Source organism: Protomyctophum bolini (genome assembly GCF_963924005.1).
Source record: "Protomyctophum bolini genome assembly, chromosome: 1".
NCBI lineage: Eukaryota > Metazoa > Chordata > Actinopteri > Myctophiformes > Myctophidae > Protomyctophum > Protomyctophum bolini.
In genome coordinates this window covers 27,271,260-27,286,945 of record NC_137862.1, presented here as the reverse complement: position 1 = coordinate 27,286,945, position 15,686 = coordinate 27,271,260, and the positions used below count along the sequence as shown (strand labels likewise).

At 42.8% G+C, this 15,686-nt stretch overlaps 1 protein-coding gene across 2 annotated transcripts in view; it reads right to left on the bottom strand.

Moving 5' to 3' along the window:
* Positions 1 to 1,722: 1,722 nt before the first annotated feature.
* Positions 1,723 to 15,686, bottom strand: part of shcbp1 (SHC SH2-domain binding protein 1) — a 31,298-nt gene continuing 17,334 nt past the window's right edge. Inside the window, exons 9-13 of one of the 2 annotated variants that reach the window (XM_080765397.1) lie at positions 14,043 to 14,174; positions 10,097 to 10,215; positions 5,766 to 5,852; positions 5,040 to 5,151; positions 1,723 to 3,267 (exon numbers count right to left, since the gene is read on the bottom strand). In XM_080765397.1, coding sequence (XP_080621523.1) covers positions 2,843 to 3,267; positions 5,040 to 5,151; positions 5,766 to 5,852; positions 10,097 to 10,215; positions 14,043 to 14,174 — 875 coding nt within the window. In that variant the 3' untranslated portion in view covers positions 1,723 to 2,842. The remainder of the gene's footprint in view (positions 3,268 to 5,039; positions 5,152 to 5,765; positions 5,853 to 10,096; positions 10,216 to 14,042; positions 14,175 to 15,686) is intronic. The other variant, XM_080765398.1, reaches the window with a different exon arrangement.

Here is a 15,686-nt window from a genome sequence, read left to right as displayed (position 1 = left end):
GTAGGTTGGGGACCACCTGATGACCTCTCCAGGCCATCCATTAGACATTGATTATAATCTCATATTTGATGTAGGGGCCCATTTACAAACTAGACCGAATCTAGATGATTGAATTTAATCAATTATTCCATAAATATTGACTGTAAACTGTAAGTTGCACAACTGATCTTCAAATAAAATAAGACTATAATAATTTTAATTGACATTGATTAATACAGTATAGGGTTCTAGGCCTAGGCGGTCCCCCACAGAAATGAGGAACAGTATAACCACTGCAGCCCGAATACAAAAATAGCTTCTTTCTTTTTTTGCACATTGGCCTATGGCATGCACAAAATAAAGATGAAAGTGGTTAATTTAACGTAGAGAGAATGTAGTGTACAGTATAAGAATGACCATTCAGTTCATTCTACCCACTTTTTTTTCCTGACCTCAATTACACCCCCCCCCCCCCCCCCCCAAAAAAAAGGAACTTTGAACATGCAGTGGATTTTCTGTGGTTTTCTGAATAATTTGAAAATCAGAAAGGTGCAGGCCCCTATAGGGACTTCGATGTCAATGTCCATTAATCCCAGCCCCTCTCCTCCTCTCCCTGGGGGGACGGAACTACCTCTTTCCCAGAGCATTCTACTCGATGGGCGTGGTTATATGCCTAAACCTAACCTTAACCTCACAGAATAATAACCTCAAAACCACAAGCATCGAGTAGCCCATCTGGGACAGAGTGAAAACCGGACAGAGCAGAGACAGGCAAAACCCAATTTGTTTTTGTGTGTATATATATATGGGCTGTCAAATGATTAAAAAATAATCAGATAAATCACTGCTTAAAATGTGTATTAATTAATCATGATTAACTGATTGGACACCACGTCCAAGAGTCCAGGAGAACGAGATTAATCTACCTTGCACAGGTAGCCAAGCCCGAGATAAGATTTGATTAATTAGCATTAATCAAACGTTTACATTTTTTATAGCCACCGCTATACGTCCACCTAAGAAACAGCCAAAATCCCCTTTACTGACGGCTCATAATGAGATGAAGTAAGCATAATAATAAAATAAAAAGCTCCCGCTAATCAAAACACTGATCGTATCGCTAGTAGGCCTCGTTGGGCCCCAGCAGAGCCGGGGGTTTGAAAACAACAAGACCTCTTCTCTGCTCATGTTGCACATTTAGCTTATCACTGTCCTACCGCATCTACCGCCCGGCGTTCAAAGAAAGCACCAATAAACCATGTCCAAAATATGCCATGTTTTTATATTGTTGGGAATGGTGACATGGTAAATGTCAGAAGGCGGATAAATATATTCAACATACGTATGTATACCGTATTTGATTCTTTATAACAAATCCAGTGTGGGATGGTGTCTCTCACCCCGTTGTCGTGCTGTGTGATATGAGCCTCTGCAGTAAATTGTGCTGCCTTTTATGGCAATAACCAACATAATGTTCGTTATGGCCATCCAGATACTGCACTCTACAATCCATGTCCTGCTGCTGTGATGACAGAGTATTATTCACATCATTGATTGTGAACCCTGTCAATCATTCAGATGAAATATGCACCTTCTCCTGAGGCCACCAAGTGACCATCAAAAGGTTTGTGTGTCAACAATAGCAGAGCACGACATCCAGGGCCAAACTAAGGAGAACATTTTCAATTGGTTTTTAGTACATTTTATTCATACCTGGCCAGTAACGTTCACACAAAAGCCCATAAGAGTGAGAGAACAAAACCATTGTGGAACGAGAACATACAGTAGGAAAATAGAAGTACATGTGCAATTCTTAATCTCCATCATGCAAAACACATAAACCATCACCACATAAACCATCACCCAGAACAGTGACTATCGTGAGACAACTCAATTGCACTTGCGGAAACAGGCAGCCATTTTAAGTGTAGTTCAGTTTATTATACCCAAACTGGATGAGAGCTGAAAAAATAAGTTTTTAAAACTACAAGTGTATCACATCGAAGAAAGAAATAAAAAAAACACAAATAAAGGGTTGTCCCGAAATAGACATCAAGGTGCATTTCAATGAATCTCTATCAGCTATGTGCTGTCCGGTCAATCCCCCCTCCTGTACACAGAGTCAAAATATCAGATCGGAACATATCGGACGGCAATTAATTTACAATAACCGAAACTAAGACATAACAATGGGAGTATGGAACATCCCGAATTAAAAGATCTATAGTTAAAAATATATATCCAACTAGCCAGTTAAATAATATATACCAAACTAGCCAGTGTATATAATAATATAATATAATAATATATACCCAACTAGCCAGTGCAGCCAACGTTTTTAGTCGAGAGCCTAGAGAATTCAAATCAAAGTGTGTTTGTGCATGTAAGACAGGGAAACCATTCACAGCATGTGACTCCACTGACAGACATCAAAGCCTGAGTAATACGGTTGCGCACTGAAAATAGCCGATGTATAAGCTCACAACGCGTGTCGCTGCGATGCGTTGTGAGATTGCTGATCTGCCATTTTCAGTGCGCAACACGGGCGCACAACCAAGTAAAAAATCAAGCATGCAGGTCCTTACCCACGAGGAGTGTGACAAATAAATGATCTGAAAATACCTCTGTGAATATTTCACATCAAACTATTCATTTTGTGAAGCCTCGTCGGTATAGATTAATTATTTTATTTGCGGTGGAAAGATTTGCCTCATTTTGTAAATAAAATATTTGTGTTCTGTGTGGATGTACTCATGACACACACAAAAAGCAGTTTTAAAATAATGAAAAAAATAATCAAACCAACTGCTCCCCGTGTTGCAAGGACCTCACCAACAACAAGTCCCGTTTCATCCTCCATCCATCAATAGAGGAACGTTCCAAAGTTGGCCAAGCCGTTGCGTTTGAACTCGTTGCCCTTGATGGAGACGAACATCTCCTGCCGCTCCATCAGGCCCTCGTCGGCCTGCGTGGAGACGGGCTCCTTGTTGCGGCTCAGCTGTCGGACCAGTTGCAGCTTCCGGCTCGACGTGGAGGTGACCAGTTCACGCCGGACGGTGGCGGCGGCGCCGCTTCCCTCCATGGACCCGGACGGGAGTTCAGACGTGCTGCAGCCGGCTGAGATGGAGGAGGTGGAGGTGGTGGGGTCTGAGGACATCAGAGTAGAAGACGTCTTGGAGGGACATTCTTCTGTCGTGACGGCTGGTGGATTTTCTGCAGGGGCTGCTGTGCTCTCCTCTCCTGTTCGGGCTGCTTCGAACACGTCTTGGGTTGCCGGTTTAGCTTCTACTTTTGCGGAGTCGTCCAGAGAAGAGGTGGGGAAAAGTACAAATCATTATTTTTATTTATTATTTCAAGTTTCAAACTATAAGCAAACTGATGAATCTGCTCCACTCATGTTTAGCTAGATCCGTGGTTCTCAAACTTTTTCATCCCGGCAGCGATGCCCAACATATGTTTGACCGCAGAACATCTGAAAATGTTTTGTGCCAGTGACCCCCTGGAAGAGAATATGTTTAATGTAAAAGAAAAAATAACAGAATTATTAAACGTTTTCCAAAAACATTTGATATTTTTTCAAAGATTCTTTGTGCCGCACTGAGTAGCTTGTACAACTGCTATTTTTGAATATCCAACATGTAAAATGGATCAAGTGGTTCTAATGATTGTGATGCTGTATTAAAATATTTTACTGGAAGCTCCCCAAGGACCCAACTTTGAGAGACACTGAGCTAGATGTTGAAGAGAATTCATTAATAAAAAGTAATGTTTACGATTCTGTTTTAAACAGAATATTAAACAGTAAACACCTACCTTTTAAGTTGCAATGAAGCAAAACTAAATCTGATTAAGAGCTCTCTGTGGGCCTCATTCACTAATCTTGCATATGCAAATACCTGTGCAAATACCACTGCGTATGAGTTTTATGGAAGATTGGGGGATTCATGTTTTTACTTCAATTTGTTCCAGCTCTACTCTAACCAACAAATGTACAAGTGCCTCAATCCACAAAATCATATAGACCAAGAGAGTCTTTGAAACTCTGTGAATTCATTTAAATTATTCTTAAAATATTAGTAGTATTAATGGGTAAAATATTAAATATTTATTTATATACAAGTAAAAAGAATACATAGTGTACTTATATGTATAACATTAAATAATAATATCTTTATTACACATGTATTTTATTTACTAATTTAACAATCATTATATTGTTAAATTAATCACAGATTAATTTAAGAAATAAAATACATAGGTGAATCACTTAAATTATTGTCAGATACAGCCCTGGTTCACACATACTGTATTAAGGCAGTTCTCAAAAGGGGTCCGGGGACCCCTGGGAGGGTACCAGGTCGATGGTCCGTCCGTTCCCTATGCCTACACTGCAGATCCGGCTCGGGCGGAAGTGACCTCTCGCCACAATCTCGCCTAGAGGGCTGGGCAGTAATGTGTTAATAGGGCGTAATCATAGTCTAGTTTTGGGTGAAGAGGTGACCACCGAAAACTATAACGTGACGTCACACCGCGCGGTCACCACTCACACAACACATCTGTTTTTTTTACTAACCACCGTTTCGGTGGTCACCTCTTCACCGAAAACTGGGACTATGAATTAAGCAATATTACACTCGAGGGGGTGGTTTAACATCATTAATGCACACCTGCGAGCCCGCAGGACGAGTTCCTAAAGCAACGCAGAAGTGTAATATACCCCCTCGAGTGTAATATTGCAATTATACAACAGTTACCCTTAAAACTAAATCGATGAAAAAAAATGTTTTAATGACAGATGTACCGGTAGTCACTACGACCACAAATGTCCCAATAAACTAGCTAGCCTAGCCACCGGGTTTGCTGCACTCTGGGAGAACAGAGCAGCTGAATTCTTTGTTTTGATTAGGTGTGGAGTGGTGCTCGTTTGAACCACAGCTAGAAGGCTGTTTCAACCAATCAGATTGCTTCCTCGAAACGACCTGTTGTATAATAATTATGCCTTTACGGTACAGAATTGGGGCTTTGTGGGGCCGATGTGCGGAGGGGACAGGTTCTCTCACCTTCTGCGGCGCTGTTGCGTTTGACCAGGATCACACCGTAGCCCTCGTTGTTGTGGATGACGTTGTTCTCCATGGTGATGCGAGGCATTACGTCCAGCACGTCGGCAAAGTCCTGAGAGCGACACGGCACAACGGACAGTGTTAGATCAGATTAGAGAAGGCAAAGTCCTGAGAGCGACACGGCACGACAGACGGTTTTAGATCGGATTAGAGAAGGCCACCAAAGTGTGTGTGTGTGTGTGTCAGTGTTGTTTTCGTCGACTAAAACTAAGACGAAAAATGTTCGTCGACTACCTTTTTTCACTGACGAAAACTAAATGGAAACTAAATGAAAACTAAGCTATGATGACTAAAGCTGAGACAAAATATACCGACAATTTCGTCAACAGATCAAATCTAGACTAAAATGTTAGGAAGGGACAAGAGATTCAGTATAAGTAATTTTACACTTGGTTGCATGCTGAAAATAGCAGATCTAGTGTAAAATCAGTCATTACGATGCCATCAAGGCCCGCCAAAATAAATTTTAGTTGACTAAATCAAGTGTAGATTTAGTCGACTAAAATCGTATGACATTTAGTCAACTAAAAGCAGACTAACACTAAAACATTCCGGGTGACTAAAAAAAACTAAATTTAAACTATTCAAGAAACTATGAGTAGAACTAAAATCAAAATGTGCTGCCAAAAACAACACTGGTGTGTGTGTGTGTGTGTGTGTGGTCACCTTGATCAGTATTCCTTCTTTACAGTGGTGGATGCCGTTCCCTACTAGACTGCAAACACTCCCAGGATACACCTCCACGCCCGCACCCTGCACCAACACAGCATGCACTACCATTACACACTGTAGTGTACACACATACACTACCATTACACACTGTAGTGTACACACATACACTACCATTACACACTGTAGTGTACACACATACAATTACACACTGTAGTGTACACACATACACTACCATTACACACTGTAGTGTACACACATACAATACCATTACACACTGTAGTGTACACACATACAATACCATTACACACTGTAGTGTACACACATACACTACCATTACACACTGTAGTGTACACACATACACTACCATTACACACTGTAGTGTACACACATACACTACCATTACACACTGTAGTGTACACACATACAATACCATTATACACTGTAGTGTACACACAATCACACATACACTACCATTACACGCTAGGGCATTCACTTCTAGTTATTTTTACTAGTTGATTAGTTTTTTATAAATATTTGTCTTCTTATCAACTAGTACCACCAACAAGGTCGACTAGTGGATTTACTAGTCGACTAGTTGAATAGTTGAATTGTTGACCAGTTGCTTAATGCCCTAGTACACACACACATACACAGCATGGCACCAGTGACACACTATAACTTAAACTTGTATATCTGCTCTTTTTGAATAGCCAACCTAATTTATATAAAAAATATAGCTAAAATCTAAACTGACACAGATGCTTTCCCGGTTTCAATGAGTTAAATGCATATTTTAAGCATTCTCCCTATTCAATTTCAGACAGACATGTCACTTTTATTTTATTTTTTGACATTTTCTGATCTGTGCACATACAGTTCATGTGAAGTCAGTGCATTGCACTGTACATTTTCATTGACAGAATGCCCCATGTGCATTGACAAGCACCCAGTGGGGTGTCATAATCTGTCCGTTTTGATTACGAAAGCCGTTTCCTAGCCAATCTACAAGCTCGAAATGCGCCGAGTTGCAACGCGTTGTGAGCTTGTAGATTAAGGCCATTAAATATATATTTCTTTTACCAAAAACAAAATATTGAAGATAGTCATAATACAATATTGTCGCAATAGCAATATTGGGGTGTCCCCGTACACAAAAACTTTTTAAGGCAAGTTAATAGTAATTAACTAGGAAGGCACATTTATGGGAAATTGCAAATGTGGTTGCACAGACATTTTCAAGCTTCAAGTCTTGCATAAGTACAGTATGATGATGATGCATTGACCCACATGATGTCACAGGGACACTAAAAACGTTTATACAGAATAAATAAATATAGTAAGGCAATTACTATAGTCTTGTTTCCCCTCAGGGTAACCACACTGATGTAGTCTCCCCTTTAAAGGCCAATGCATTTTAAAACCAACGAATGATAATCTGTTCGTCCAACTCGATTTTATTTAGTCTCTAAAAAAGTAATTTCATACTACAGTGGCTCGTGCTCACGGCTTGCGCAGAAGTCGCTTGTCCTCGATATGGAAATGCTTGTGGCTGGAGGGGGACAAATGGAGAGATGGCGCGAGGGGGACACATGGAGACAGACTGGCGTGAGGAGGACAAATGGAGAGATGGCGCGAGGGGGACACATGGAGACAGACTGGCGTGAGGGGGACACATGGAGACAGACTGGCGTGAGGGGGACACATGGAGACAGACTGGCGTGAGGAGGACAAATGGAGAGATGGCGCGAGGGGGACACATGGAGACAGACTGGCGTGAGGGGGACACATGGAGACAGACTGGCGTGAGGGGGACACATGGAGACAGACTGGCGTGAGGGGGACAAATGGAGACAGACTGGCGTGAGGGGGACAATTGGAGAGATGGCGCGAGGGGGACACATGGAGACAGACTGGCGTGAGGGGGACAGATGGAGACAGACTGGCGTGAGGGGGACACATGGAGACAGACTGGCGTGAGGGGGACACATGGAGACAGACTGGCGTGAGGGGGACACATGGAGACAGACTGGCGTGAGGGGGACACATGGAGACAGACTGGCGTGAGGGGGACACATGGAGACAGACTGGCGCGAGGGGGACACATGGAGACAGACTGGCGTGAGGGGACACATGGAGACAGACTGGCGTGAGGGGGACACATGGAGACAGACTGGCGTGAGGGGGACACATGGAGACAGACTGGCGTGAGGGGGACACATGGAGACAGACTGGCGTGAGGGGGACACATGGAGACAGACTGGCGTGAGGGGGACACATGGAGACAGACTGGCGTGAGGGGGACACATGGAGACAGACTGGCGTGAGGGGGACAATTGGAGAGAGAAACGCTTTGCTGGACTGTGTCGCAGCTCGTGTCTAAACAAACTGATGAATAGTGAATTATGTCACGTAGTTGTTGCATTAACCCATTCTGGGCGGGAACCCCTTTTGGCATTATAACCCTTCTGGACAGGAACCTCTCTTGGGGTTCTGTACAGTATGTACAGAACAGTTCAAAAATTTGAAAATATTTCAAGTTCTTCAGAAAACTTAAGTTTAGGTCTCAGTCCAAAATGGGACTCCCACAGGACACCCTTGTTGGGAGATCCAAAGACAAAATCAATTTTTGGCATTTCAATAAACAAGCATTAACAAATCAATTCACTTGAACAATGTTGGTGTTGAGATTCGATGGTAGCCTATGTATGTTTGATATACACAGTTTCTGCAGTGGTCGGCTCTCCTCTGTGCCGTGCACGTGCGTGTGTGCGTGTGTGTGTGCGCGTGTGCAGTAGCGCAGGGGTTGGGGCCGGAGAAATAGACAGCTCGTTGGGGTCATTTGGCAGCTTATTTATAAACTTCCATCCAAGCAGTGTGGAGCCAACAACACTAGTGCCAGCAGCACTGCTGGAAGTGGAACAGATGTTAAATGAATACCTCGATATTGAGACCGCGACACGCTGTGGGGAATTTGTGTGACAGAAGGAGGCATTTCCCATTTCTAGTGATAGGTTTGGTTTGTGAACGGTGACCAAGACAGATATTTCAGAGGTTGTCTTGTTCCTCCTTGGAAGTCGTCCTACGTTGTGTCTCTTCCAAACTACCGCATATTTGCCAGGCTTCACTGCCGAGCTGAAGCCGGGCTGAGAGAACACCGTACAGTACATATAGGGGATTCCAATTGGACCCTTACACGTCTGTAACTCTGAGAGTACAAATAGAACCAAATGGACCCTCACAGGTCTGTAACTCTGAGAGTACAAATGGAACCTTACAGGTCTGTAACTCTGAGAGTACAAATGGAACCAAATGGACCCTTACACTTCTGTAACTCTGACATAGTACAAATGGAACTGTACACTTTCTCAGAGTGAAAGTAAATCATTTAAAAACCACTGGTATAGTAATTGTATAGCAGACATCAAGTCCACACACCAGATCCGACAAAATTGTGATGGCAAAACAGTACCAGAAACGGTTCCAAATACGATGGAACAGATTCCAGGTTCTTCGATCTTGGAACCGGGTCTGAAATCGTACCGGTTCCGGGTCCCAAGCAGAGTCAACAGAAGCAAAAACAGATTCCCCTCCGGTTTTTTACCCATTCTGAGAAAATCTGAATTCTTTACCTATTCTGAGCGGGAACCCCTTTTGGTGTTTTTAGCATTATGCTATACTTTAGCTATTGAAAAATCTATAAGCTCATAGAGCGGCACTTGGTGCCGCGCTATGAGCCATTTTTGAAATATCTTGAAAATGTGGCGCAAATCCTTTTATTCTTTCACAGCGAACATTTTTAACTAAAATCTTTGCTTCTGGGTCGGTGGCTAATTACATATAGTTTTTGGGGTCCTTGACATGAAAATGTTTGAGAATGACCGACATAGAAACATAGGTTTTTCAGAAAACTGTCATGATGGCATGATGCTCAGCGGTCCAGGCACCTTGGCCGGTAGTCCGAGTCTGGCAGTGTGCTGTGGGTTCGACTCCCTACTGTCTGTCTCTTATAAAAAAATCACACCCGTGTGAACTGAGTGGTGCAACTCACACCCCCCCCCCCCCCCCCCCACCTCTCTCTCTCTCATTAGCAGGCAACAGTGCAGCACTATCCCTCTCTCTGTTTCTGGCGCCCCCTACTGGTACTCATAAGTCATATACTGGTGCTCATTAACGTCACATACATAGATTAACAACACATAGGTGTACACGGACATTGCTGTTCCTTGGAGTGGTTGCACCACTCAAAAATATAAAATGAAGGCGAAAGCCGAAAAAAAAAAACATAAAGGTCTAAATGGGTTAAACCAAATGGGTCAAACAGTCACCTTGGAGCCGTAGATATCACACATGTTCATGGAGAGTTGTGCCGAGCTGCGGACGATCACACCGGTGGTGTCACACTGCAGCACACAGTTCTCCATCTCCAGTCTCCCCTGACGCACGCCTGGAGGAGAGGAGAGGAGAGATTACTCGACGTGTAAAACATTCATATTCATTAGAGCAGTGGTGCACGAGGCACACCAATGAGCAATTTGGAAAATGTGTGTAAATAATAACCGTTTAATAGGACCAAATAGGATACCAGGTTCAAAGTGGTTGAAATGTCAATATTGTTAGGGTATATTTTTATACCCTAACAATATATTTTTAATACCATACAGTCCTCTGTATTGGCAGAAATACTGATATAGAACATTTAAAATGTTATTCATATATTTTTGTATAGATGAATATAGTTTGTCGGGTGGAAAACTGTTACTTTTCAGGATTAAAATTTTAAACACTAGCCCTTACCCGTTGTGGGAAAAATAAAATATATATACTAGAATGTCGCGGCCCTCACGGGCCGCTCATCCCAGAGTTAGGTTGCAGCGCACTATGGGAAGAAGGAAATTGCGGGAGTTGACTCCACATCTAGTAAGGGATGGGTTAATAGTTATTATTATGTGTCCTTATTAGTGTAGTGTAGTGTAGTCAACACGTTATGGCTCGTACACACTGCCCGGTATTTGCTCCGATTATGCTGTCGGGGAGCATTTTTGGTGCTGGCCGACAACCCCTGATCTGAGGTTAAGCGGTGCCCAAAAGGTAGATCACGATCTACCAGTATAGATCACAAAGGCTTTGCAGGTAGACCACATGACATGGGGCTAAAAATATATATATACATGGGACACCACTGTATGTAGCCTATGAAAGGCTATTTTCAGCAATGGGATGATAGTTTTATTTGGTGGGTATATGTTGTTGAGCTGGTCGTTTTGAAAGTAGCTCTCAAGTAAAAAAAAGTGTGGGCAGCCGTGGTATAGATGATTATATATATTCATTCCGTCGGTAAATCCCTGTAGGCTATACCCACATATTGGTAGCCTATATTAGCCCAATATTGGAGTTATTTAATGAAACTCAAGATTATAACGTCCTGTCTCGCTGGCGCGGCACCGCCGTGTATAGCCTGCATGGCTATTCCTGTGAACGTCGTGTCCAAGTGAGTTAGTCAGAAGTATCGCGCAGTTACTGGTCGCGCATTTAACTGTGCGCCGGCGCTGTCCGTGTGTGTGTGTGTGTGGGAGAGCCGTAGTCAGTGGTCGCGCAGTTCCTGGTGTGTGTGTGTGTGTGTGGGACACGGGGTACTGGGGGTGTGGGGGGGGGGGGTTGTGTGTGGAGTGGGCGTGGGTCCAGGCGTGTGTGTGGGCGTGCAATCACAAGTACTCGGCAGTAGCGAAATAGCCAATGCGAGTTGTTTAATCGTAATAGTTAGGCACAAACCAAGTATTGTGGAAGAACAATGTTGATGTAACTAAGAGATTCGCTGACTGAGCGATATTTTATATACAGAGATTTAGAAGGAATAAGCGAAATGGTGAGGCGACAATTCCTCCTTCTGTTAGGTTTCTCTGCGGAGAGGGAGATCACAAAAGGGGAGGGGCTGAGAGCTAGTGACGGGTGCGCACATGTTGGCTTTTCATTGGCTTGTGGCCACATCTTATGGGCACATCTTTTCGTTGGCTGCCTTGTGCGCACACATCTTTTTCGCACGTGACAACTTTACACTTGTTATAATAGATAAATACATAAATACATACATACATACATACATACAGTGATGTAAATAGGTTTTCAATGTAATGGGTCCCGGGATGCACAGGTGGTCATTCAAATGAGTCCCAAAAAATTCGTATGAGTCCCAAAATAAATCACACCTGTGTGAAGTGAGTAGTGCAACTCCGTGTGGGGGTTCGCGGGGGGGCAGCGCCGTTTAGTTGAGAGAGTTGCAACATCTCCGTTCACTGCTTATTCGTGGGGCTGCATGAGTCACTGATCACTCCATTGCCGTCACTCTCTGGGCTGTATTTTGCGTGTCTTAAGTACCAGGTCTTATTCCCTAACTTGAGTAAACTAAAGACCTGGAGGCGTGATCAATGCCATCTGGCCACTCAGAATAGCCAAATCTAAACAGCTCTAGTCTAAAGGCATCGCTCCGCTCCCCGGTCATAGCCAAGTAGTACTCTGAGCAACATGGCGGCGCACAGCGCGCTGTGTTGACAGTGTTGTTACAGACTAGTGGTTCTACAACGATTCCTACGTGGATTTAATTTTTTATAACATAGGATGAGGTCGGATGCGGGCATGCAAAATGATCGTGTCCGTAGATTATTGTTTTACCGCATTTCTTTCCCCGCGATTTCTTTTTTTTCCAAGAGGATTATTATTACGGTGTATGCTGAGTACAGTAGTCTAGTGCAGGGGTTCCCAAACTTTTTTGGACCAGGTACCCCTTTTGGGGTAGATATTTTTCCAGGTACCCCCTCATCCTCGCAACACGGATAACAAATAAATGTATACGTCTAAATGTAGACGTTTAAATGTAGACGTCTAAATGTAGACGTCTAAATGTATACAGACGTCTAAATGTAGACGTCTAAAGGTAGACGTCTAAATGTGTACGTCTTCTCTTATGGGGGTCCCTCGCATATCTTTTCAAATGGGGGTCCACGGGCTAAGTAGTGTCAATTTGGGGGTCCTTGACATGAAAAAGTTTGGGAACCACTGCTTTAAACACTTTAGCACTTTATGAACATGAACAAAATAGATGGGTCCCCCCTGGAACTCCCTCAGGTACCCCTGGGGGTCCCCGGACCCCACTTTGGGAACCACTGGTCTAGTGCATCCCGTCGACGCAGAGGTTGTTGGTGTATTGCGGCCCAAAACTATAAAGTGTGTTTTGGGACGCAAAACGCACCCCACTTAAATCACTGTATATATATATATATATATATATATGCAACCATTATCAATTCATGTTTGGTTTTCATTACAAAGATGACCTGGCCTACAAATGATTAATTCTCATAGAAAGAAGCACAGTAGGTTAGAGGGCATTACAGGCAGATAGCCACGGCGTCCTGCGCAAATTATTTCAAATTGACTACAACAGCAAACAAAGTTAACTCAAATAATGTTCAAACTTGTGCAACTAAAAGCCCACGTCCACCTCCTCCACACTACAGCATGAGACAATGACTTGAAAATGTCTATAATTTAATAGTAATTCAGTCTCTCTAAATGCTAGGTGACAGAACTTTTCGGTGACTCATTCCATTTTGTGCAGCCTACTGAGGTGTCGTTTTTTGGGGGGGGGGGGGGGGGGGCGTAAATTGCCCACTCGCCCACCCCAGTAATCTTTTGTTAAGCAATGAAATGAGTGATACATTTCCCACGGCTTTAAACATACATTTGCAAGCAGTTTACACATCGCACCAGTTTAGCTTCACTTTTAGATATTTAATTAGTATGTATCACTTTTGCTTTTTTAACTACATCTCCCTTGTTTTTTGATGGCGTCTGGTTGTACCCCCGTAGGTCATGGTCATAACAACACCCACAGTAGCAAAGACCTTTTAGACTGGGTCCAGTTCATCCATTCCATTTAGTTACGCTTATGTTTTTGCTACACGAGAGAGGCTTAAGTCAAGCACTTGTTGTCAGTCTTCTGTCAGTTGATGTTCCCCGAAACATTTTTTGTTATGTTTTTTTTATGGGGAGGGGGGGGGGGGGGGGCAATATAGTAAAAACAATATCACTGCTTCATAATGAGCTCTTTAGCGCCGATGTGGAAACACCTCAGTGCACCAAAAATCGGGGGGGGGGGGGGCACGTTCATATTTTTTAGACAATTCATAATGTACGAGACCACAACGCTGTGGGATGTTTGTCCTTGGCTGCGAGTTCAAATGTGTGTTGTAATTAATTAGTGGCCAGTAGACTCACACAGAATGCCTTCGATGGCGTCATGCTCAATGAACTTGATATTGGAGATCTTGACGTCGGCTCCCATGGACTCCACAAACGAATCTCCTTTGTTCTTCTTCTCGATCACCACTTCGTCACTCAGCCCGAACCCTTGACCAGACAGAATGGCACATTATAAAACAGGTCGTTTCAAGGAAGCAATCTGATCGGCTGAAACAGCTTATAGCCGTTCCTTAAACCAGCGCAAAGGAACACCTATTCAAAACAAAGATTTCAGCTGTGTTTTTCTCCCTGGTTCACTGTAATATACAGTGAACCAGTAGTATCAAATAAATGTGGGTTAAATTAAAGACAAAACGTTGACTTTGGAATAACTCCAGTGATGTTTTAGTCACTGTTAATCAGATAAATCCACATTGAAGCCATGCAAACGTTTCAGATACACAAAATATGTACCATTTATCGGTTGAGCGTTTGTGAGAAAAGGATAAGAGAAAGACGAGGGAGGGAGAACATAAAACCTCTATTCAAGTTCTTGTCTGGCTTAAAATGTTCACTGGTAAATCGGTGTCATTTTGTGGAGAGAAAAAAAAAGCAGACTTTGTGCTCATTTGTCAATCTGTTAAATAACTAATGAATCTCCCTAGTAAAGTTAATTAAACTCATTAAACTCTTTTAGAGAGTTAATTAAACTCGTATCAAGTCAATGACATGTAGTCTTTGGGGGGAAATCTTGCCAACACATTTCAAATTCACAAATGACATGCCAACTTTGAAAGCAGTTTTAGCTGCAGTACCACAGTGTCCTGAGGTGGTGGGGGTGCCGATATGCAGATTATTTAATATTTTAGTCATTATAATACTGATGCTAGATAAAACCAGGCTTGTTTCCATTCCATGCCAGCTTGGAAAAATCAACAATGGCGGATGTGCGAATGTGGAAATGCTAATTTGGAACTGAAGACTGAAAAGGATGAATTATACAAAGTAGGGTGACATTGATGACATCACGATGAGGACAAAATCAGTTGAGCTGTTCCTGAGAGCAATTTCTATTAAAGCACCCATATGATATGAAAGCCTGATTGTTCAAAATTAGTTGGGATAGCCCCCAAAAACACAAAATAAATGGAAAAGTTGAATTTTATGTTATAGGTCCTTTAAAGGAGCATTCAGTGATTTGGGTGATTTGGAAAACCCCCGGATGTACACATGCACGCACTACAGTGGGGGGGACACGCGGCAGGCCAACAGCACACACACCAATATACCAGATCTGCTACTTTTGACGCTTGTTTTTTGTGACACTGCAGCGTGATCAAGTAGGGCGTTCATTTAAGAAAACATGGAGAAGAGAGCCCGACAACGACGATATACTATATGCATTTTAATGCAGTTGTAATGTACAGTTGTAATACAAATATATACATTTTCGTTGTGTAAGTGTGTATGCATCCTTGAGGACAGGAGCATGTTTCGAGCATAGATATACAAGTAAGCTGTTGTGGCAGTCTGACACACACACACACACACACACACACACACACACACACACACACACACACACACCTTTTTTATTATTTTAGTATTATTTTTTATTTATTTTTTAAAGTTTTTTAACAGAGGGGTCGGGCTATGGCGTCATCGGTTCAGGAAATATGC